The sequence below is a fragment of the Crotalus tigris genome, unplaced genomic scaffold (assembly GCF_016545835.1).
Source record: "Crotalus tigris isolate CLP2741 ecotype Arizona unplaced genomic scaffold, ASM1654583v1 scf7180000018155.2402879, whole genome shotgun sequence".
Taxonomy (NCBI): Eukaryota; Metazoa; Chordata; class Lepidosauria; order Squamata; family Viperidae; genus Crotalus; species Crotalus tigris.
Window position 1 is genome coordinate 1661635 of NW_024096851.1, and position 26262 is coordinate 1687896.

General features: G+C 39.6%; 1 protein-coding gene across 5 annotated transcripts in view; it reads left to right on the forward strand.

The window, feature by feature from the left end:
• Positions 1–26262, forward strand: part of DPH5 (diphthamide biosynthesis 5) — a 39547-nt gene that overhangs the window by 7128 nt on the left and 6157 nt on the right. For all 5 annotated transcript variants that reach the window (XM_039348475.1, XM_039348474.1, XM_039348473.1 and 2 more), the window contains exons 4-7: positions 823–931; positions 16962–17082; positions 22231–22270; positions 24604–24707. In XM_039348475.1, the coding sequence (XP_039204409.1) occupies positions 823–931; positions 16962–17082; positions 22231–22270; positions 24604–24707 (374 nt within the window). The remainder of the gene's footprint in view (positions 1–822; positions 932–16961; positions 17083–22230; positions 22271–24603; positions 24708–26262) is intronic.

Sequence of the window (26262 nt, forward strand, 5' to 3'; positions counted from 1 at the left end):
TTGCTCTTTGTGCCCCAGTTGCTGTTGCAGTTTTCAGAAAGAGACAAAGAACTGGAGCACCTAGTTTTCAGATGCAATCGTTTATTCAAGTTAAAATGCAAACGACTGTAATTTTTAGTTTTCTAGTGTTTCAACTAGTTTTGGTATAGGGTCGCTTGGATTTTTTTTTTCTTTTCCAGTTTTAGTTGGTTGAGTTCAGTGTGGATTTTCATCCCTCTTGCTGTTTCACTAAGGACCATCTGAAAGCATATAGTTCTCAAGTGTCCATATGTGAAATACAAATTTACGATAAGGTTTTGCAACTTTCTTAGGCTCTGACTGGCACGCCAGAGGCAACGTGAAGGAGGGGGGGGAGTGAAAATGTGGGAGGAAAAAAAAACACATCTTGATTTGATTTTGCTTCTGTTTCCACAGCAGTACATTATATAGATAGATTGAATGAATTCCCTGAATGATACAATTCAGGGGGACATTTATTTCTTGGACTTAACTGATTCACATGTTAACCTTCATTTTGGGATAATTATCATCCCATCTGCAAGATGCCATGAGATCTTAAGGTGTGTAGATTTGCAACAGGCCATGGATTGCAATCACACACACAATGGTGCTTGAGGAACAGAACTAGTTTGGAAATGGGTGTAAGCGACAGATACACAAAATTCTGCATTTGAATTGGAAAACAAGAGTTTGGATAGCTTCATGTTTTGGAAAAGGGTGATTAGGGAAGACAACATTTGGTTATTGCTATTATTACATAATTGCAGTGCTACAGAAAATTTACCATGTTTTATAACTTGCTTTTTTTTTTTTTTACTGCAGGGCAACTACACATAGTGACCTTGTTCTCCGGGCTGTGAAGCAGGGAATTCCTTACAGAGTGGTCCACAATGCTTCCATATTGAATGCTGTTGGCTGCTGTGGTCTACAGGTATATTCCTTGAGTGTGTGCATTCAGTTCTTAAAGAAAACCATAGCTTTGTCCTTCCTTTATAAGGGAGAAAGCAGGTGGTAACAGGCCATTAACCTGTGAGAAATAGCGGACAGTTGTGCATTTTCTGGTCTTGTGTTTCAGAATCAGTTGTGATCCTTCCTCTCTTTTTTTTCTTTCTGCCCCGCCCTTTTTCTTATAGTACTGTAAAGTAATGTATTCCAGGTAGTCCTCAACTTACAACTGGTAACTTAGTGACTGTTCAAACTAATGATGGATCTCCCAGTAGCTACATAAGACCTGGTTCTGGATTTCTGAGGCTGCTCAATCTCACTCACACACACACACACACACACACACACACACACACACACACACAGGATGACATGACCACATTTTGTGTACATGGCAATTGCTCACCTTTACAGCTGGTTGAGTGTTCCAGGGTCACATGACCATAGTTTTCAACATTTTTTTTTTCAGTTTCTGGCCTTTTCAGCTGGTTTCTGATAAAAAAAACCCATGGAAATACCGTATATACATTATTTGTTTCACAACTGTGGCATTCATTTAACAGCCACCACAAAAAAATTATAACATCATTGTGTGTTCTTTGACTTACAATCATCATGATTTATGATAGAAATTTGAGGCTCCATTACAGTCATAAGTTGAGGACTACCTGTATAACTGAATTTCTGAACAGTAAAAAGTCTTCTTCTTTTTTTTTTTCTCCTAATGGATAAAATAAGAATGGGTGATGCTTTTTCCCATAGACCAGTGGTGGCAAACCTATGGCACGTGTGCCACAGGTGGCACTCAGAACCCTCTTTGTGGGTACGCGTGCCGTCACCCCAGCCCTGTGGTTCCCTCCTCACCAGCAGCCCCCCCAGAGGAGAGTTGCCCCCAAGCGCGGCCCACACAGAGCAGCGTACCCAAGGACATGGCAGCCAGGCAGCGGGGACAAGACTCCGCCCTTGTGCCCCATTGCATGCAGTTGATGCGGAGGGCATGGCCCCCATAGCACTGCTGGGTTACCTGGGCGATTTGCAGCGGGCTGTGGAGGTAGTGAGTGGCCCTGTGGACAGGCAGAGGCCGGGGCGAGCGGGGCGGGGCAGAGCGGGGGCAGGCGGTTTTTGGGCACTCAGTCTCTAAAAGGTTTGCCATCACTGCCATAGACCTTGGGAAAACTCATAATCTAAAGATCTCATAATCTAAAACATATAATCCTAATTTTGGATCAGTGTATTTTTCCTCTTGTTTTATTTCTATTTTATATACCTCTTTTTTATGATATACGTTGCTGCTAACACTTTCTTTTTCACTGCCTTAAGCAAACTCATTATCAGAACTATGAATGGATATCTCTAATAATGTTTTTTTTTTATTTAAACTTACATGTTGCCAAATAAGATTAAGTAGAGCCAGTTTGGTCTAGTACAGGGGTCGGCAACCTTGGCTCTTTTATGACTCGTGGACTTCAACTCCCAGAATTCCTGAGCCAGCCATGCTGAGGGGAAAGGGAGAGGCTTCCAAGCTGAGCCATGCTGGCTCAGGAATTCTGGGAGTTGAAGTCCACAATAAAAGAGCCAAGGTTGCCTACCCCTGGTCTAGTAGTTAAGGCACCAGGCTAGAAAGCAGGAGACTGTGAGTTTAAATCCCGCCTTAGCCATGTAAACCCAATTGGGTGATGTTGGGCGAGAACTCTCTCAGCCCAATCCACCTAACAGGGTTGTTGTTGTGGCGAAAATAGGAGGAGGAAGGTGTATTGGATATATTCACCACCTTGAGTTATTTGTAAAATTAATGAAGGCAGGAGAATGGGATGGGATGGGATGGCATGGAATGGCATAGAATAGAATAGAGTAGAGTAGAGTGGAGTGGAGTGGAGTGGAGTGGAGTAGAATGGAATGGAATGGAATGGAATGGAATAGAATAGAATAGAATAGAATAGAATAGAATAGAATAGAATAGAATAGAATAGAATAGAATAGAATAGAATAGTCTTTATTGGCCATGTGTGATTCAAAAAGTCAGACTTATACAAACAATAGGCGTCTTCAGTTTGCCATTACAACTAAGACTTTCTGACTAATTTCTTTTAATCCATTTTAAAAGTTGTTTTAATTACAAACCTTTGCTAGTTTTGGACAATTCCATCAATAAATTAAGCACTAATAAATTAGGCACAGATCTAAGAGGTTTCCCCCCCCCCTTTATCTTGAACCGCTGGCCAAGTAAATGAGAAATTTATTTATAAAATTGTAAACTACTTTGCAATATATATTGATCTTATAAGATAATGATAAAATACATGACAGCGGAATTAGTAATTTAAATGAAAAAAAACGGTTTGGAAAATGCTGATCTAATTTTGCATCTACACTTGGTAAATTGGTAAATTGTAACAAAAACTTATTATATTTTAATCTTGCAAAGATTGACAGAACTTGTGAAATTTTGATTTAACACGGCCATCTGGGGGAAACTGCCAAAATCTTGGGATATTTTTCAATCTTCTAAAATGTGGGCCCTTATTTATTTCTATCCTGCTTTTGTTATTATTTTTACAAATAACAAAAGGCGGAGAATATATCCAACACACCTTCCTCCTCCAATTTTTCCCCACAACAATTCTGTACGGTGAGTTGGGCTGAGAGAAAATGGTTCGAAGTCACCCCACTGGCTTTCATGGCTAGATCAGGACTTGAATTCCTTCCTTGTTTTGCAACTACATATTGGAATACCTGGATTCCCCTTTTATATCACCAGGAAAGCAGATGCCATGCTGGATGCCATTGTTCTAGATATCCTATTTTAAGAAAAGCCCTAAAAGGGTTACACCAGAATAGGTCAAATAGTTATTTCCAGCACTAAAGCAGTGCAACTATTTCACTCAGCAAAGTTATTTTCTTTAGGGCTCTCCCCCCCCCCATCATTATCTAGATCAGTGGTTCTCAACCTGTGGGTCAGGACCCCATTTGGGGGTCAAATGACCATTTCACGGGGGTTGCCAAGCAACGCAGTACGCCATTTTTCCCCCTTTTCCTTAGCTGTGCTACTCCCTTTTATTCTATTGGCTTTTGAAAGCCAATAGAATAGACTCTCTTGAATAGAGTCTAATTCTATTGGCTTTCAAAAGCCAATAGGAATTGTCCAGGCTGTCTCTGCCCTGCTGAGCCCGTCAAAAGTCCCATTCTGCAAACGGTGCTGTACCAGTTGAGTAGTCCTCGACTTATGACCGGTTGGGGGGTCGCGGCATTAAAAAGGTTGAGAACCACTGATCTAGATTCTAATAGCTGCATCAGCTTTCGCCAACTTAGTGCCCTAACCGTATTTACTATATGATTACTTATAGTCTATAATAATAATAATGGTTGCAAGTCATGATGGTCGTAAAGCAGGTGATTATGTGACCTGATTTTACGAACTTTTTTGCAAGTTAATCACCACAATCTGTTAAGGGAATGCAGTCATTAAGTGAAAACACTGTCACCATTTGGCAACATGTAAGTTTAAATAAAAAAAGAAACATTAGAAGAACTCCCATCATTTCAGACCTTTGACCATTTTGGCTGAGGATTAAGAGAGTGGGAGTCCAACAAAACTTGGAGAGCCATGCGTTCCTCATTCCATCTTTTTTGCACTTCCCCAAATAAGGGCTCGTGATTGGATGCGCCTGTATTCAAGACTGGTCTTGATGCAGAGGCTCATACTTCAGTAATGAAAAACAGGAAACACCTTTACCTTAAAAAAAACAACAAACAGCTTACAGAGGGTGCACTGAAGCCTATGATGTAATTCTGCCTTGTCGGAGAGCAGCAGATGTCTAAGCAAATGACATTTTGAGTTCCAGTTTAACAGTTTTGCCAGCATGACTAGTGTTGGGGGAAGCCAGTTTGAAGCCAGTTGCACAGGAACCGTGGGGGGGGGGGGAATCATACCTTGTGTTTCATGAGTACTTGAGAGTGGCAGGTATTGCAGCTAGTCCTCACTTGATGACAGGTCATTTAGCAACCATTTGAAGTTGTGATGGACCCCTCAAAATGTATTTATGATCTAGTTCCAGAGTTCCGACAACATTTTCTACTGCTTTTTGGCACTTGTTTCCAGTAAAAAAAAAATGCCCATTGGGTAAAATGAATTTGTTTAACAATTGCTGCACAAACGGTGGTAAAAATCAAGGTGTGGTGAGACGGTGACCCATTTAATGACTGTCTTGATATACAAGCATAATTCTGGGCTCAAATACAGTTGTAAGTTGTATGCAGAGACAAAAAAGTGTCCTATATACTGAAAAACATGCTGCAGTGTATATCTTTATGGTTGACAACACAGGCTTTTCAAATTAGATGGGATGCACAGATTTTAATCTCATGACTTTCTGTCATCATCTGTGCAAAATAACATTTAAAAAAGCTTTGGTATTGTAGAGTCGAGGTCAAGGAGTTTAGCTTTGAACTAGCAAAAGAAAGCCACATGTTAATTCCTTCATATATGTTCCACTTGGGGATTAAAAGATCAAGTTAACATTATGTACGTTACACACAGTTGAACCTTGCTGGTAATTCTCATCACTTAAGGGTATCAAGAAAAGTTTAGTGTAGTTCTTTGCGAGTTACATTTGTTTGTTTTTATAGGAGATCTCATTAAAAATTTCAACACTCCCCTTTGGATATAATCAAGGTCCCATCAACATTTTCACATAATCACTCACCTATTTATTTGATTTAGGTATTGTGATCTGATTAGGTGGAGGGTGATGGGGTTTCTACTCCAAATTCTTGTACCTATGTCAGTTGACAGTATTTTATAATAATCCAGTGGGTGGGAATGATTTAGTGCCAGGCACAATTGGAAGTATCTGATCTCTTTGGAGAGCAGATAGGAGTATCTGCTTTTATCTCGTTCTTTGCTGCAGACTGACAATTATTTCTGTATTTGTCCCTAAGTACTTACAGACTGTATCAGATTGCTGGAAACCTCTGTTTATTTATGGAATGACATAAAGATCTTGTTTTCTTGACCCCCTAATCAGGGGTTTGATTAATTTAGATTAATTCCCAGAATTCTCATGCTGGGAAACAATAACTATCTAGATAATTAAAAACTAAATTATCTAGATTGTTGTTGTTCCCCAGCATGGGAATTCTGGGAATTGAATCCACAGCTGCCAAGGTTGACAAACACTGTTTTTGACCCTCACTGAAAATGGGAACCATGAATGCTTAAGATGACCTTGAAAAATGCACTGACCATTCTTACAGCCTAATGCAGCAATGCTGGGAAAGGATGCCGCAAAAATACTTGGTTTTGAAAAGTTACTTCATGATTTCTGTCAAGCTATTGCATTATGGCATGTGAATATGCATCCTTCCCCCCATATTTCTGGTTTTAAAATGTCAGAGCAGAGTTGAGAACGGCATAGTTATTTCTGAAAACTTTTTTTTAATGGCTGTTATGGGGTGATATTTGTGCTTAAACAATCATGGTTAGGAGACCACAACACAGTTTAATTTCTACAGTTGCTAGGAGAACAGATGTTACATAAACCTGTGGCTGATCCTAGCATTGGCAGCCCTATATGTGTTGTTGTTTTTTTTTACTCCTCTACAAAACATTTATCTGGTTGCAAAGGTGTAGAGTACGTATCAGTGTTATTCAAACTTGACAACTTTAAGATAAGTGGGACTTAATTCCCAGAATTCCCCTGTGAGCATGCTAGCTGGGGAATTCTGAAAGTTGAAGTTTATACATCTTAAAAACTGCCAAGTTTGAAAAACATTGATCTAGGGTTCAGAGCTATCTCAGTTGTTTGGAATGCTCGTTTCTGTATCCTCACAAAAGGGTCGTGATGTTGATTCACATGACTATAGTAGCAGGCATGACACCTCCTTCCCAGTGGTGGGATTCAAATATGTGAACAACTGGTTCTCTGTGTGGATGCCGCTTCCGGAAGTCCATTCTGGGCCCGGGCAACAAAAAATTAGCTACCGGTTCTGCCGAAGTGGTGTGAACCGGCTGAATCCAACCACTGCTCCTTCCCGTATCCTGGCCCTGTGTCCTCTTTTTATCTTCCAACATTTTATCACTCCCTTTGTTCCTTGCTCCACTGGCCAGCTTAAAGAAATCAAAATGGCTTGCCAAGATGCAGGAATGTATAAACGTATGGATAGCATATGAGGATTGTTTCATCATAGAAAATGCATCTTTTGTTCCACTTGTATCCTATTCTACATTTCAGTCAGGATGAGGCAGTTTTTCCAGCTGGTAAATGCACTTAAATTGCAAGGGGACTCCTGAGGACGCTATCACAAATGAGCTGTCACATGAGGATGTGGTCAGCACCAGAAAGCCCATTTACCAGATGGAAAGCTGGTGATGTGGCTCCCTGCTAATTTTCAAGTGAAATACTTGCTTCAGCCACCTTCCACATTTATTTTCTATATCTATCTCTGTATGGGATTCAAGAGTATTCTTGTAAAGAAAAGTGAATTTAATAATGGGCATTTTGCCCTAAGGCAGTTTTCCAGTTACCTCCTTTACTAAAAATTAAAAGATAAGGTCAGATAAGAAAAGGTAAAGTTAGGTAACCTTTATTGTCATTTTTTACTGTGATCACACCGTCACACATTAAAAATGAAATTCTGTTGTCTACTCTCAAAAGAAAGTATATATCTACCCGTACACATATATAACACATACACACACACACACATATAAATCATTATTTAATATATTTCATTAAAAAATGAAAAGCTAAAATATAGGTATTATTAAAATAGAGAATTATTTTGAATAGAAAACTGTGAACAACGAGCAAGCAGGACATTCCCTCATCTGTTTTCCTTCCTTCTTTATTTGTTTATTAAATTTATATGCCACCATCTCACTATCTGAGGCGATATATCGTAGGCTTTAAATCTCTCCCACTTTAGCAGGTGAAATCTAGGCTGAATTCTACCTTCTGTATTATGATATCTAACCTCTCTCCATCAATCATTCCTCAGATGTTATCTGAAGATTATTGTACAGTTTGCAATAGCAGAACCAAGATGTTTCTTAATTTAGTGACACCCGAATTCCTTTCCGAAAATAGAAGCAATTTATGTGTCTTAAATGCCCAACTCAACTCACATCTCATAATTACTCTGTACTGAAACCTACTCTTTCACTGCTTCAACCTCTACCGGCAAAGCTGCCTGTGCAAAAAATTCATGCGCTATTTCTAACAAATTCTGTGGGTTTTGGCATCTTTCCAGCGGAGTTCTGCATGAGCAGTCACCAAGAATATCTATGTGAGGCTTTACTTTTTAGATAGCTTTTGACAGACACAAATGGGATCCTTTTAGCTTCATCTGGTTGCAGAATTTGTGGTTTAGATGTGCCCACCCATGGTAAAAGATGGTAATGAGGGACAGTTTTTACAGTTATTGCAGGAAACATTGTTTTTTACAGCATGTTTCTAGAAACAAATGCAGGCAACATAGAGAAGGGCGCTTGGATGCACATGTCTTGAAAATCTAATGGGTCAGTTATATAACCTTGGCCGTAGGTTTGTACAATGCTTACTGCCATATATGGAATATGTGGAAAGCCAGAAATAAACAACTGAGAATTAAGCTTCCTGACATCAGCTTTTGGTATATGAAAGTATTTACAATCATACCTGAAAATTTGAGTGATTATGTTCTATCAAGTCATTGTTGCCTCTTGGTGGTGATGTAGACAGATTTTCTCCGTGATAACCATCTGCAAATTAGGGACATCTTAAAACTGTCTATTGATAAAAATCAGAGTTCAATTTGATCTGGAAATTAAAATGACTGGTTGCAAAAGAAGACAGATCTCGCGTCCTTGGAGTGATAAATTGAAGAGAAATTCCTAAGCAAAGACAACTGCTACAGAGCTAAAATGCTGCCTGTTGTTTTTTACCTGGTTTTACAGGTCCAAAATTATATCAATGTATCAGGGAGCATTTCAGGTTACTGGATAAAATGCTACTTCAACTGAATGCAGTTGAATGTGTAGCATCGGTGACCTTATCTGAACAAAACTGTAACTGGGATCCCCATTTTCCATGCATTCAGTTCATTTTTTTTCCTCTTTGCCCTTCTGCTGTGGAATTTCAAGTGCTGAAGTATCTATTTCCATCAAAAAGTTGACTGCAAAGCTCTACACTGTCAAGTTCTATTTGAAAAGTCTTATGAGAAGTTTTTAACTATTCTGTGAAGTACATTAGCATTAAATTTGTACAGAAATCATCATAGCTGAGACAGTATTTGAACCCATGATCTCCTATCTGTATATAAAATACAGTTCTTTCCCTATAAGACTTAGACTAGAGCTTGAGTAATTTAATCCCTGAAGAATTGTTCCCATTACAGTATCATACAGTGTGAGCCCTATGATGTAAACCAGACCAGGAACAGTCTCCATGAAAGCCTAAATCTACTCTTAATAAGATGAGCCATTGTAACAGAATTTTGCAAGTCTGATTATGTTTTGCCTTGCTCCTTTCTTACACTCACTCTGTGAATTGCAAGCAGGGAGGGATCAATCCAAGAGGTTTACACATTTCTTCTTCTTGGTTTGGACTCAAGCTATATTTAACTCCTTGTTGCTTTCTTAAAGAGTTGCTTGACAGGTCAGTGAAATGGATGGCATATAAATTTAACTATTTATTTAAATAACTTAATAAAAAAGATCATTCCTCTCTAGACCAAGGTCGTAGTCCTTCTACACATGGTCACTATTTCTTCACATAGGTGATTTGAAGAACAAATCACACTGAAAGAGAGAAAGAGATTCACATTAATAATATACTCCAACATGTTCAGTGGGACTTCTCTGAAAATATATCCAGACTGTGGTTATGTTTGCTTCCTTGTTACTCTCTGGTAGATTAAAAGCCCAGCAGGCCATTCTGGTGTAGGGTACAACTGAAATTTACCTTGCAAGTATTGTCCCTACAGGTGAAAAGAATACCTGAGCAGAACATCTAGCTCAAACAATAACTCTTCTACATTCTTTGCATAATTGATCTTGGTTTCTTTGAATCTCCTGGCAACTGCCCAGACTAGCTGCTATAAAGTTTTTTTTTATAAGACCCTAGAATCATAGGACTGGAAGGGATGTTTGGAGGTCTTCTAGTGTAACCCCCTACTCAAGGCAGGCGATCTTATTCCATCCCAGAGAAATGGCTGCCTTGTCCTTTCTTAAAGACCTCAAGTGATAGAGCACCCACAACTCCGGGAGGCAAGCTGTTCCATTGGTTAATTGCTCTCCACGTCAGGAAATTTCTCCTTAGTTCCAGGTTGGATCTCTCTTCAATTCCACCCGTCACTCCTTGCCTTGCCTTGATGCCTAACATAGGCTTAGAACTTGTGGTTTCTAGCCTGGTGCCTAACCACTCCACCAAGCTACCTCTTACTGAAGTGTAATGTTTAAGAATGTACAGTTCTTTTCAGTCATTGTCTTTGACTGGTTTTACTGGATTGCACTGTAACTCTTATATCTGTCAACTTTGGACAGCTCTCCTATTTTCATTTTCCTTTCCACTCTAATTCGCTGCCCAAATATTTGGGCCACATATTCAAAATGTGCTAATTTCTTCCTTACCAATTGAGCTAGGGTGGTGTAGAGAAGAGTTGCATAAATCCCAGTGATAAATCAGCTTCTAAAAAGGCATCCAGCTATTCTTACAGTAGGGTAGGGGAAGCAAAACCGAGTATTTTGAGAGACATTGAAGAGTTAAAAGTTGCATTTTGACCTTCCCCCACCCCCAAACTTGAGTAACTTTTTTTATCTCAAGTTCCCGGCAGGGCAATTTTGGTTGTGAAACGCAAAACTTGGATTGCTCATTCTCGTTTGACTTACCCAAGTGTAGCCTTTAAAATACCAAGAACCATCAACAGAGCACCCTGTTCTAGGAGTGTGAATGAGGCAAAGTATTTTGTGCAAAACTCAGACGACTGGCTCATTACAAGGCAAAGGACGGGGGGGGGGTGAAAGTGTTTGAGGGTAGAGGGCTGTATATCTTCCAGGCAACAGTGGTTGGGCTGCATTGTGGCTGCAGTGGATAAGGCCTCAAACAAAGGAGTTAGGCCTGGAGGCAAAAGTGGCCCCGCCTCCTTTCATCCCAGCTCATCCATCCATTTTCACTTCCATTCAATTCCTCTCCGGTTCCTGGCTCCCTCGGTGCAATCCCCTTTCGTGTCTCCCTCTGTGCAATCCCCTTATTCTCTGTTGCCAGGAGGAAAACCAAAAGTGTTATCAAGAATGCGGAGGAAACCATACACCTGGGGACAGCTCTGAGTCTGCAGAGCTGTATTCAGCAATGCTTCAAGTAGCACACATGGGCTATCTGTAGGAGCAGCATCTTCCAATTCAGTGGTGCTTTTCTCCTAGACTTGCTGTTCCTCGTTGGAACTGTTCAGGGAGGGGCCACCTGGAGGAAGCTTGCAGACCAGCTTTCCCAGATCAGTGCTGATAGCTGTAAATCCAAGATCACATGGTGTGCCCTTTCCTAACTCTGTTTTAGGATTGCAAGAATTAAACCAGGATTCTGTATACGAAGTATAGCCCTCTGATTTTTTTTTAAATGTTGTTTAACGAAGCCAAAGAGGAAAAAAACAAAGCAGTAGCAGAAAGAAAAAGGTGAGTGTGTGCGTGTGTGTTGTAAATATATATTGTAAGACTTTCTAGGCAAACATACCCAGGCTTATAAAGCTTTCCATATAGGATGATATTTTGTTGTTGTTAATGGCGAAGTCGTGTCCGATCCATCGCGACCCCATGGACAACGTTCCTCCAGGCCTTCCTGTCCTCTACCATCTTCTGGAGTCCATTTAAGCTCACGGCTTCTGCTTCAGTGACTCCATCCAGCCACCTCATTCTCTGTCGTCCCCTTCTTCTATTGCCCTCAATCTTTCCCAGCATTAGGCCCTTCTCCAGTGAGTCCTTCCTTCTCATTAGGTGGCCAAAGTATTTGAGTTTCAACTTCAGGACCTGGCCTTCTAAAGAGCAGTCGGGGTTGATCTCTTCTAGGACATAATTTCTACATAATTTGAGTTTGTAAGCAACTTATTCATAAATCGCAAACAACATTATGTCTTCAGTCTATGAATACAGATAGTCCTCAATTTACAGCCATTCACTTAGCAAGCATTTGAAATTACAGCAGCACTGAAAAAAAAACCCTTAATTAAGACTGGTCTTCATGTTTACCACCGTTCCAGCATCACCATGATCATGTGATCGAAATTTGGGTGATTGGCAACCGTTACATATTTCGGAGGTTGCAGCATCCCAGGTCCTGTGATCTCCATTTGCAACCATCCCAGCCGGCTTTTTACCAGCAAAGTTAACGAGGGAAGCTGGATTCACTTAACAACCTTCTCTTTAAACCAGGGGGTCTTCAAACTTGGCCCTTTTATGACTTGTGGACTTCAACTCCCAGAATTCCTCAGCCAGGCATGCCTGGCTGAGGAATTCTGGGAGTTGAAGTCCACAAGTCATAAAAGGGCCAAGTTTGAAGGCCCCTGCTCTAAACCAAATTATTTTCCCAAATCCTAATAACTTTGGGCCCTTGCAAAAACATGCCCTTCGCTAAGTGTCCTTCCGTTCTCTTCTCAAGCATGGCTTGTCCAGTACAATAACCACATCTTGATCTTCTTGCACAAAGCAAGGATTTTTACCTTGCATAGTTTTTATATCTTAAAAAAATGCTAATTATGTTTAACAATTTCAACCATTATTTTAATTATTTTTCTATTTGTCTTTTATCCGTAGGCAGCCAGCCGTGAGCCCCCTTAGAGAGGAGAGGGGCTGCATAAAGGATGGATGGGTGGATGTTTCAGTATCGTCATAATCCTAATTATTTTTAATAATTTAAATCCTTACTTTCATTATTTTTCTATTTGCCTTTTATCCGTAAGCAGCCCTGAGTCACCTTATAGAGGAGATAGGCTGCATAAAAGGATGGATGGATGGATGGATGGATGGATGGATGATGGGGCAAATTGAGCTGTCAAAATGTGATAAAATTAGGGCAGTGAAACCTTCCTACAGGGCCAGTTCAGTACAGATAGTCCTTGACTTATCACCACAGTTGTGGCTGAAACCTCCATTGCTAACTGAGGCAGTTGTGAAGTGAGCCGGCCCTGCTTTTTTATGATCTGTTTTTGCCACGGTTGTTAAGCGAATCACCCCAGTTCTTAAAACAAATCTGACTCCCTCCCCCCCCCCGGTTGACTTTGCTTCTCAGAAGCCACTTGGGAAGATTGCCCGAGATCAATCAGGTGGCCCCCCAGAATGCTGCAACTATCTATCATAAACTCATGCTGATTGCCCCAAATTTTGATCACATGGCCCTGGGGATGCTGCAACAGTTGTAAGCATCAGGACGGTCATTAAATGAATGGTTGTAAACTGAGGAGTGCCTGTATTGTCTCCTGGGTACAAAAGGAGTGTTGCCTCTTCCATAAGACTTTTGCATAGGGTTTTTTTCTATTTGAGCGGCATCTTCTTGTTCCTGGCCATTGCAGTGAGGGTTCCTTCAGGTATTATGATGCCTGCTTGCAGAGCGAAAGAGTTGTCTCTCGAATGCCAATTCAGAAGTAGGACTTTCCCCTTGCTTTTCCATCCTTATGGCCACTTCTTCTTCTTCTTTGAACTATTGCCATTTGGCCGATGGTACAGGGCAGTGGTGGTGAACCTATGGCATGGGTACCAGAGGCGGCACTCAGAGCCCTCTTTGTGGGCACGCACGCCGTCGCCCCAGTCCTAGGCCTTCAGCTGGGTTTTATAAGGCCTTGGCCACCAAGTGCAAAAAAAAAAAAAAAAAAAGGTTCAGTCAGTCAATTTCAACTTCTCTTGCGGGGAAAAAAAAAGATCTTGCAACGTTGGAATTGATTGATTGAACTTTTTAGTCCCACCCAGTCTGCCGTTACTACCGCAGCCACCCAATGGGCTACACCCACCCAATGGGCCACACCCAGCCAATGGGCCATACCCACCCAGCACCCGACGATGCATAAGAGGGTTTTGGGTTACAGTTTGGGCACTCGGTCTCTAAAAGGTTCGCCATCACTGGTACAGGGTAGTAAAAACAAAGATAAATGGGCTGAAAAATAAGTTTTTATCCCAGAGCTGTAACCATATTAAATACTACAATATGTAGTGCAACATTGAAGTGCAATATTAGGAGCAGCGCAATGGTGAATAGAATGTGAAGGATGTGTATATATAATGTATGTTCTTATTTGTGGTTTTTTACCTGTGTGCAGTATGCACTGTGGACAGCACTTAATTTCGTTGTGAGTTACACAATGACAATAAAGATACTCTAATCTACTCCGTCCTCCACCCTTTTAATTCTTTTAATATTTTAATGGCTAGAAAATTTATGTTATGTTTGGATTTTGCAGTGTTTATGTTATTGTTATTTCAGTTTATATTTATTTTATCACACTTTTCATAAGGTGTCTTGAGATATGGGAGCCAATATTATTTAAATAAACAGATAAAATAAATGAATATTACTAATAAGCATCCTGTATTATAATCCTGTGTGTATAGATTGCAAGTTTGTTTCCTAATAAGGCTTAGTGATTAGATGTATTTTAAAACTTGAATTGCACAATGAGTGGTAGAGATCTACTCTTTTAAACAAGGAAGGCAGATTTCCCTACGTTAAATTCAAAGCCTATGATGCAAGCCAGTGTACTTGCATAGCCTGTTGGTAGTTACTCAGTGCCTGTTTTAGAACTTATTTCATCTTCAAATTTACTCAGTTGCTTTTTTAAAATATAATTTTATTAAGAATTTAATCCTTTTATAAGGAATGGAATATGAGATAAAGAGACACCTGTTTAAGGATATGAAGAATTATTAAGAGCTTAATTACAATAGTAAAAGCTAACACAAAGTAAATTTAGAGAAAGAAAATATAATGGGAAAAAAGAATAAAAAGTGCAGGAAAAAAGCAAATGAAGGAAGAAAAAGAAAATGAAGAATAAAGAAAAAGAAAAGCAACGGGTGGAAACTAATCAAGGAGAGAAGCAACCTAGAACTAAGGAGAAACTTCCTGACAGTGAGAACAATTAATCAGTGGAACAGCTTGCCTCCAGAAGCAGTAAATGCTCCAACACTGGAAGTTTTTAAGAAGAGACTGGACAGCCATTTGTCCGAAATGGTGTAGGGTTTCCTGCCCGAGCAGGGGGTTGGACTAGATGACCTCCAAGGTCCCTTCCAACTTTACTACTATTACTATTACTACCTTGACCACAATTATAAACAAATTTAATAACATTTCAGATCCTTAATCAGATATCTCTTCATCCCATATCCCATTTCTTATTTTAACCTTGATCAAGTAAACCAACTTTATATTTTTCCTTTTATTTCTCACTGTCTTAATCTTTAATTCAATCAAATACGGGATTTGATTTATTTTCAATTCTTCATTATCCCATTGCATAGATTTTCCAAGGCTTTAAGAAGCCTCTTTTGTAAATCCAACAAGAAAACATTATACAGGTCATTCTCTTGCTTATCATTTATGTTTAATTTTTAAAAGTTCAGCAAAGTTTCTATATCTAGTAAAGTGCCCTTTTCCAAATCATTCTCTTGGATTGTCATTTGTAGTTCCACATTCCCTACTTTATCTTCTCAGATAAAATTTGTTCCACATCTGTCACTCCTTTGTTAACATTTTTTATAGATAGTTGATCGGTAAAAGCAGACTTCGTTACTGACAGTGTTGATATTGTAATCACTAACCTTTGGTTACATTTTTCGAATATCTCCTTTAAAATCTCTGACAACATTTAGTGTCATTTTGCAAGTCCCAGTATTAACTGACATCATCTTTGTATTGTTTTTCTTCTGCTTAAAATCTTTAGTCCCCTCTAGTGTCCAGTTTCTAAAATCATCATTTATCTTTTATTATGACTTGCAATAACCAGGATAGCATTTCCCACAAGAAGTTGTTTACTTTTTGTAGTGAATTCCAGCATCTTACAGTAAAAGCCAATATTGTAATTTATCTGGGTACTTATCCATTCTTAGATCAAAAACTTTCTTAGCTCTTTGCTGTTTATTTCAAACTCTGTAAACTCTTCAGCTTGTAATTAAGTTTTCTTTTCTTTGGAGTTGAAGATAAATTCAGCCGATGGAGACTTTTCAACTTTGTCCTTTTGAAGGTCTCTAATAGTTTTAAAATGGATAGCAGGCATTTTATGAAAGGGATTAAAAAATGAAGTTTGTGAACTTAATTTTTTTTTTAAGACTCCAACGTAATTGCAAGCAAAATGGTGGATCCCATCATCTGTCAGTGCTCAAAACCATGGAAAATCATTGTCCTGCAGTGAAGCAGCCTTCAGAGTCCATGTCGTTGCTCTCTCGTCTTCCTCTCTGCAAAGGTTCTAAGGAACTGATCTACCCACCGGTTCCTGGTCTTTGCCATGGTCATCAATGTCTCCTGTTTGCCATATTTCCTCTGGAAGTTCCACTTAGTCATTAATTTTTGACGGGACTTAAAAACCAATAGCATCTAGTATAGCAGTTCCTTGTCTTTCTGTATAGAAAAACCCTGTGAGATTGGTTGAGACATAGTGACTGATCCAAAGTCATCCACAGAGGCTGATTGTCTGAGAATAGATTTGAGCCTAATTCTCTCTGGTCCTAATCCAAACTACTGCTGCTGCTGCTGCTGCTATTACTAATCCAAACTACTACTTTGCATTAAGTTATACCACATTTTAAAATAGAAAGAATAGGCCAAGAAGAAATTGGAGCACTTCAGGTCATGTGTAGGAATAATTTTCAAAAACATCTCTGGCCAATGTACTTCATTTGGTTCCACACATTGTCTTTTGACATGTAAAAATAACTATAATTCAATGATTCTCGTACGTTTGAAAAGTCCCACAACACCGAATGTTTATAACCAGTTTTTGTGTTACTTTATGGTTGACAGTATAATGGTGATTACAGATTTTTCTTTCCTCTTTTCCCTCCTGTACAGCTCTATAACTTTGGAGAAACAGTTTCTATTGTATTCTGGACAGACACATGGAAGCCTGAGAGTTTTTTTGACAAAATTATAAAAAACAGAAAAAATGGGATGCACACACTGTGCCTACTTGGTAAGAAACATTTGCACCTGGTCTTTCTCTCTCTCTCTCTCTCTCTCTCTGATATCATTGTGAGATTTTAATTCAAGCAATGGTTGGATGTCTTTTTAAATTGCTCCTACTGTACATCGCTCAGAATTTTTGCATTACACGTTTGTCATAAATATGCTGTCCGTTATCGTGCTTCATTAGTGCGAACTCCTGCATTTTTGTGAATAATTGAATGGTTCATTCTTTCTGATCAAACGAGAAGCATCAAATTGTAGAAAAAAGTGAAATGGAAAAAGGGATGAGCATCTTTTTCCATGCATGGCTGCTGCCTATGCTAATATATCGGTTAGTTGCTTATATACTTCGTCTGTTCTTCAAATGAAAAGACTCCCAAAGTAAAAAAACAACAAAAAAAACCAATAAGAAATGAAAAGAAAAAAGCTCAGAAAGGAGAGGAAAAGGAAGCCCCCACCCCAATTACCCCCCCCCAAAGTGTCGTCGTGATGGTGAAAAAGTCCTTCTCTGGTGGTCCAGCTCTATGTAGCCAGTGAAGCGATCCTCACGGTTCTCGTAAGAGCAATCCCAACTTTCACTGGATCTTGAAGAAATATTAGTTAATCAAAACATAGTAATGATACAACTATTGAAGAAAGCAACTTTTAGAAAATGGATCCACCTTGTAACAGGTCTTGTCAGCTGTGTTAACATGGCACAAAAATTTAACCAAACATTGTATACAATATTTATAAATTTATTTTATTTAGAAGCCATGTGACACCAGAATAACTCCAAGTGACTTAAATTTGTAAAAGGATAGAAACTAATCAGGAAAAAAATTGTATACGTCCAGAAGACCATAGATCACAAAACCCAAGCGGACTTCCTAAGATGTGGGAGAACAGCCAAGTTTAAAAAAGATATCCAGAACGTCTCCCGGGAGGGAGCCACTTGGATCTCTGAGCAGATATTATTCCAAATTTGACCACCTTTATCCCATAATAGAATTTAATACAAAGGTGCCAAAAATATATATGTTATTGTCAGTCTAAATGTGTCCCCATTCTTTGCGAGCACTGTTTTAAAAGAAAAATCCAAATTCCTAGATTATTAGCATCACTGATTAAAGCTTGAATATATCTAATACATTTGCAATAATTTTTTTTGGGGGGGGGATGTACTATATTTGTGATACTAGAAGGAAAGTATTGTATTTGGGTGTGTGTTTTTTTTTAATCTAAGCAAGCCAGACACCATTTTATTCACTGAAAAATATAAGCCAAAAATAGCATTTGCCTAGCCTTCCCCTTATATTTGCCCCAGGGCAGAATTTATTTCAGGCTTTTTTTTTTCTTTATGGAAATGTTCACCTAAAATTTAGTAGAATAGGGTGGGAAAAGGGTTATTGCTAGACTTACATAATCTAAATTAGCCTGTATAGTAATCAGTTGCAGTGTTCTCTTAACATTTGGAAGAAGTGAGAAGTCTAAGTCTCCCCACCCACTAAATCCCTAATTTTAAGAAATGTGTACTCCTTTATCTAGCACCAAGCTGCAATGAAACTGGAATCTGAATAATAACTGAATATTGCAGAGTCAGGAGTTTTAAATTGCGCCAGAATTACACTATAAGAAGACTTAAATTACAGTTATAAGAGGGTCACACAAATGTGCTTCCATTATTAGGGAGCCGATCCTAGAATGTCTAAAAGAAATGTTTAAAATAAAGTTTTAGCAAGGCCATCCCTTTACTTGGAATTGCTAAACTGCTTACTGATCCTGCTTCTGAGTTTTAACAGTAATATATATATGATAAGTGTCAACTACTATAGAGGGAAAACAAAATTGCTCATTGTTTCTGATATTTCTGTAATTTTCTTAAAACTATCAATGACTTGGTTTGCAAAAAAGGAAGCAGCCCAATGGATTTTGTAACTAGGCATGATTTTTTTAAAAAAAAATTGTAGCAGACTTTTCAGACAAAATTGGATTTAACATGTAAGCGAGAGACATTCTACAGAGCCAAACACACATGAAATTGTTATCAGATGGAAATTGGACTGATGTAATTAGCTCATTCGGTGTTCTTTAAATACTTGAGTTGATTTAACTGTAGACTTTTCAGGAATCGTAGGTTGGTGGTGAGTTCTTGCTAGCAACTAACAGTCTTAACGACCTCAGTTGCTTTTCTTGATTACAAGCCAGGAGTTCCAGCACTATATCCCAAAACCTCTAAGTCCAAAGACAATTTCTCTGCATGTTTTTGGAAAAAACTGAATTTTGCCAGCATATAATCAGTCAACATGATTGCTGCAGAAATTGGTCTGGAGATCATTTATACATTGGGGAATTGACTGGAATTGTTCCTCAATTATTGAAATGCTGCAACAGCCATATAACTATTTCAACTGCGCAGATGTTGGCAATTTGGCATTTTTCAAGAGCTAGAGAGATTTAAAATTGCATTTCTTCCCTATGATTAATGCTGAATGAAAGAAGAAATTGGGGTCTTTCGGTATACAACAGCCTATCAAATGTTTTGGACAATGCTCTGCCCAGCACATCTCTCTTCCTCCTTCCTTAATACTTCTATTCTCAGTTTCCTTTCATTTTCTCAGCTACATGAATTCTTTCCTGGTGCCCCCAGATACATCAAATTTAGATTCTCATAAGCCTCAACACAAGCCTCTATATGAACTATAGTCCAGTCATCCAAAGGGCAAAAGATTAGGGAAGATTGAATCTGCCCATTGGATACAGTTTGTTTTTCATATACACATACGTACACACAGCCCACACACACGCACACCTTTTAAGTTAAAAAAAATACTGAGGAAAACTACTCAAGCATTTTATTAATTATCTTTCTACATTATGCTAAGCTACTCTAGGATATCCATTTGTAAATAAATCATGATTGGCTGGGTTCACATAAAGCGCTCAGCTGCAAGCCTGGTGTGCAAATTACAGTTGCTTGGCCCACACATCAAGATCCAAATGTATTATGGCTTAGCTCAGTGTATGAATATGGTCATTGATTAATTCACTTTATCATAGCAAAAGTTCCATGTAGGAAGATGTGTGAACAGCTGGTTAAAAATTAAAATGCAATTATGAAGTCATTGGCTGTGTATAGAAAATGAATTAGATCCAGAGTTTAAATGACTAGAATGAAATAAGCACTGGATAAAAATGGAACTAAAATACAAAGAAAGGGCAATTTGATTCTTACAGAAAAACAAACAAACAAACTTGGAATGTTCTTTAATTAATTATGTGTTTACCATCACATCACATAACTTTGGATGATTCACAGTAAAAATCCATAAAATTCCAGTAATCTCACTCACAAGCAATTGGATAAAGCTACCATAAATAGCCCATTATAATCCAACACCACACAATGCTGCTTTAAAGACTGCCTTCTTTAAATCGGGGAGGAGAAGACTGGAGTAGCCATTCCAAAGAGGGAGGGGGGGGGCAGAATGAGGCCACTGAGCAAATCTGCTCTTATCCTACTTGGAGTGGGAGAGCCAGAAGCATTTTCTCTCTGATTGGAGTGCACAGGTTAGGCAGGCTCAGGTGGAAGGAGACAATCCCTAAGATACCTAAGATTTGAGTCCAGAGGGTTGTAGATGTTAATACCTGTTGGGAAACTCCCAGTCAGGCAGGGAGGAGGGGTCAAGCAGGGAACTAGCCTTGCGTCCTTGCACAGCCATAAAAGGCACAAGTTCCAAGTGGTTTGGGGAGAGTCATGGATTATACATAGAACACAATAAAGTTGCTGACTTGAACCCCTCACAAGTGGATCTGGTTGCTTGCTCCTGATAATAGCCCTTTGAATTGTATTCATAAATGATTGGAGGCCAATGCAGTATCTACAGTTCCAGTTTTTATCCTGCTAAGGTGGCTCTCACTGACCAAGAAGCAGGCAGCTGATAGAAACAAAACAACACTTATATTTGCATCCATGGCTCCTCCATCCATACTGCTTATGCTTAGTAGGGTATCAAATTCAATAACTAATGATCTGAAGGAAATACGACAACCAATATGTTTTCCTACTGGAAGATAGGATGAAAAACTTCAAGTATGTTATTGATGGCTTCAACCTTAAATCCTATAAACACACATTTGGTTCCAGATGATACAGCTTGAACTTATTAAAGCTGATGTCTACCTAACAGACTTCAATTAAGATTGCTACTTAGGTCTAATGCAAAAAAGAAATCTTTTTAATTATGAAAAATGGACTGTGTCTTACACGCCGAGTTATATACTAGCAGCAATTCATCCTCTAAGAGTGATCCTTATGAAGCCACTCCAAACACATAAGGATGTGTCAATGTCCATCCCAGTATTGGAAGACGTCTGAGGGAAAAAGCCCAGCAAAAGGACCTCCAAAAGACAGAACCTGCTCATTACTATAGAATGCTTGGAGAGCCCCCTAAGTAGATAACTGGGAAGGAGGAAAGAAGATTAGAACTCCTTCGAGGAATTGATTGACATTGCCTGGGATCCTGAATACCAAGCAGTTTGTGAAAATCACTGCTTGTTATGTATTAATATTGAGTAGAGATATTCTGGAATTATTTTTGCAAAAGAGTTTTTGGAGGGGAGATTAATTAATTAATTAATTGCCAGTTTTGTCTAGTAATTAAGGTGCTGGTCTAGAAACCAGGAGACCGTGCGTTAGGCACAAAAGCTGGCTGGGTGACTTTGGGCCAGTCTCTCAGCCCAGCCCACTGCACAGTGATTTTGTGGTGGGGATCATAGCAGGTGGAAAGAATATTAGTATGTTTGCCACCTTGGGTTATTTATAAAAATAATAAATGTAAGGTATAAATAAATTCCTTCCCACCTCACATACATACGGTACATTCTAGAGCAGCCCAAAGACAATGAATATGTTATGCAGCAACAAAATGCTAACCATGTATTGGGCCATACAATAGAGCAATGAATATAATGGTGCTGGCTAGCTGGAATTAGTCCAATTTAAAAAAAAATAATTGGGAAAAGAGTTTGTAAGATCATACGTGCAGAAATGGGTTCGAGAGGACAGTCCATGGGCATATTTCTGTATCATGTGCGAGGGAAAAATTAAATCTTGAGTCTTAATAGTTTTTATAAAAATGAACTTCCTGTGTATGACACTTATGTTTTTCTGCAGACATTAAAGTAAAAGAGCAGTCAGTGGAGAATCTCATGAGGTAAGTTGTGTTGCTATGTGTTGATTATCAGCATGTGGCAGTGAGTAGTGTGTAGATCGTTTAACACTTGAAAGTTGAATAACTATTATAGGAGCCTGTAGGACTAAACACATATATAATTAATGCAGAAGATGGAAAGGAATTGTGATCATTCATACTCTGGATTATGGGACAGATTAATAGCGAAGTTAAATCATAACTGAAGTCCACTGGAATCCTCTCAAGTGTATTTCTACAAGTATTAGGTTTAAATATTTGTAGGGAATCTGGAATAAATATGCAACCAGACCTTACCTTTGTATGAACTTTCTTAAAGATCCTGAAATCGGTTGCAGATATATTTTTCTCATCAGTTGAATCCAGTTGAAAGCTTTGCACAATCAGAAACAATGCTGCAATCAATTCTCAGCTTCTCTGAAATGCAGAGGCCTGGCTTCTGGTTGCATCCATTCCAAGGAGGCTTGCCACAGCTTTCAACAGGAGCCAATTTAGTCGTCTTCACAACAGTGTGACCACATTGTAGGATGAAACACCATCTACCTCAGGAAGCATCACCAGAAGTTGGTGCCCAAGAGACAGCACCGTTGGCTTTCATAACATCTAGTTGGATAAGGTCTTAAAGAATATTGAGTCCAACTCTTGCACTGTGCAAGATACACTAGATCACTTCTGACAGATGACTGTTCAGTCTCCTTTTGAAGACCTCCAGTGGAAAATTGCTCATCACAATCAGGGAGTTCCTCCAGATAACTAGGTCAGACATTTCTCCTTGTAGTTTTAAGTACTTTTAAAGACTTGTACTAGCTGGAATTTGAGGCATCACTTGCCCGTTGCTTCAGGCAATAAAATGTCATGGGCCAAACCTTTTTTAATCATCTTTTTTCTATTAAAGATAAACTGCTTCATAAGCAAATTTAATTCATAGTGTATTTAACATGTATTAGCTGTCTCTCACTTTAAAAAAGTGAACAGAACAATATTAGCTCTGATCCAAGTCATTTTATCTGCGGTATAATATTTTCCCATTCCCAGTTGTTCAGTATTTCTAATCTGGGTGGATCAGTCTGCATCCTTAATCTCTTTGCCAGCTCATCTTATGGAACAGTTGACAGTTTCTGGACACATCCTTACTTTGGTTTAGCTTCATATGGACTGACAATCTTGGGGGAAGATTTATTTTGGAACTTCTTCATAACTCTGCTTGGCCAAGTCCAGGGTTGGCAAACTTTGCTGAAAACAACTCTTGAACACTGGATTTGAGGGACTATAATTATGCAACTCTAGAGTATATGGTAGAAAAATACAGGCTTTCCTTTCAATTTGGCATGAATAGCACAGTCAATGATGCAGGGGAAGTAACACCACTTTTGAGGGGGTGGAGGAATAGCCATGGCTGGGATTGTAAAGAGTAAAAAGAGTAAACATATGGCACTTCCTTTAGAAGGGGAGAATACATTCAACTGAATCACGCAGGCTGTAATTCCTTGGTTAAAAGCTTCAAAACAGCCACAGAACTGCCTAAGAATGATTTCTGTTCCCAATGACATAAACATTGGAAGCAGCTTTTAATGCGCATCTACAGCTAGGCCAGTGAAGAGAAGAGTACATCAATATGTTTTCGTCTGCTGAATTTACAGCTTTTCAGTTGTTAGTGAGAGCAGAGACATCACCCTGCAGAGACATCACCCTGCCAACAAAAGTACATATAGTCAAGGCCATGGTTTTCCCAGTTGCAATGTATGGCTGTGAAAGTTGGACCATAAGAAAGGCTGAGCACCAAAGAATTGAGGCCTTTGAACTATGGTGCTGGAGAAGACTCCTGCGAGTCCCTTGGACTGCAAGGCGTTCAAACCGGTCAGTCCTAGAAGAGATCAACCCCGACTGCTCTTTAGAAGGCCAGATCCTGAAGTTGAAACTCAAATACTTTGGCCACCTAATGAGAAGAAAGGACTCACTGGAAAAGGGCCTAATGCTGGGAAAGATTGAGGGCAATAGAAGAAGGGGACGACAGAGAATGAGATGGCTGGATGGAGTCACTGAAGCAGTAGGTGTGAACTTAAATGGACTCCAGATGGTGGTAGAGGACAGGAAGACCTGGAGGAACATTGTCCATGGGGTCGCGATGGGTCGGACACGACTTCGCAATTAACAACAACAACAGTTGTTAGTGCGGTGAGCCAACCCAGCCTAAGTCTCGTGTTTAACCAACATTTGTTGAACAAAAGGCAGGGTGCAAACCGACTAGTACAAATGTCAGTTTGTTGTGCTCATGAATCCAAAATGACTCGGAAGTATGAGCTCCTCGTTTTGACATTGTCAATTTTCTCTGTCAGGGGAAAGAAAATCTTTGAGCCACCACGCTACATGAGTGTGAATCAAGCAGCTGAGCAACTTCTTGCCGTTATCCAGAATCGCCGGCTACAGGGCCAAGAGCCAGGTATGTCTATGTCTGTCCTTTCTGGTAGAAAGGTACCCTGCTTGAAGTCTCTTCCAAATTCAAGAACTCTTATGCTAACGTGGAGTTGGGCCATCCTGAACTTGGCATGATACAGCTTGCACGGAAACCAAAGCTTTACACTGGTTCATCATCATGTAATGTACATCACTGGTCTAGAAGGACATATTTGAAGGCCGCAGAATGTTGGCGGAAACACAATCCAGCCACAAGTTCAATGACCCAGTTTTAAAAAAAAAACATTCCATATGGATATATTTCAGAATGAATCACATTGATTTTAATCATTTCCCACACTCATCAGAAATTATGCATTTCCTTCATTTAGTGTTTGAGATTCTACTTGCCACAAAATGTCCCAAATGCAGAGGAGGAAAGCACTTTTAATAAGAACAAATTGAATATTACAGTCCTCGATCAGCACAAAGAAAAATATGTATAGCATACCTTGACTTCTTGTATTCAGCTAACCATTTGACATTGCATGAAGGAATATAACCCAAAGTAGTTCTCTGTTGATAAAACATTTCTGTGTTGTAGAAAAAGAAACCTCAGAAGTAAATTGATCTTGGTTTGATCCTCAAGCATTTTAATTGTAAAATTGTAGGTCAGGGATAGAGAAACCAAGGATGCGCTATGACTCCCATCATCCTGGTCATGATCCAGTCATGCTCAGTGGGCATGACAGGAATTGAAATTCAGCAATATCTAACTGGCTGAAGATTTCTCATCCTAGCTTTAAGGTTTAAAATAACACTGTAAAGTAGGGGTGTCCAACCTTGGCCACTTTAAGACTTGTGAACTTCAACTCCCAGAATTCCCAGCCAGCCATACTGGCTAGGGAATTCTAGGAGTTGAAGTCCACAAGTCTTAAAAGTTGCCAACATTGGACACCCCTGTAGTAAAGCTTCTAGTTCAGTGGTTCTCAACCTGTGGGTCGGGACCCCATTTGGGGTCGAATGACCATTTCACGGGGGTCACCAAACAATGCAGTCCGCCATTTTTCCCCTTTTCCTTGGCTGTGCTACTCCCTTTTATTCTATTGGCTTTTGAAAGCCAATAGAATAGACTCTCTTGAATAGAGTCTAATTCTATTGGCTTTCAAAAGCCAATAGGAATTGTCCAGGCTGTCTCTGCCCTGCTGAGCCCGCCAAAAGTCCCATTCTGCAAACGGTGCGGCAAGTTGTCTGCAGCGAAGGCGAGCTGTCTGGAAGTTTCCACCCCTCCCTGCTGAGCAACTACTAAAAATGTAAGTAAAAGAGGGCCAGGGGTGGGAGGTGGGAGGCCGGCGGTCATAGGGAGGGTTGCTGGCACGCGTGGGGTCCAGCGGGTGCCTTACCTCCCTTGGGCTGGGCCAGCTGGTGGCCCAGCCGGTGGTTGGCCTGCGCCGCCTCTGCCACTTGCCAGATACGCCTCGGCCGGCACAGGGGGCGGTACCACGCATGCGCGGCGCTCCCAGGCAGGGAAAGTCCTCGACTTATGACCAGTTGGGTAGTCCTCAACTTATGACAGGTTGGGGTCGCGGCATTAAAAAGGT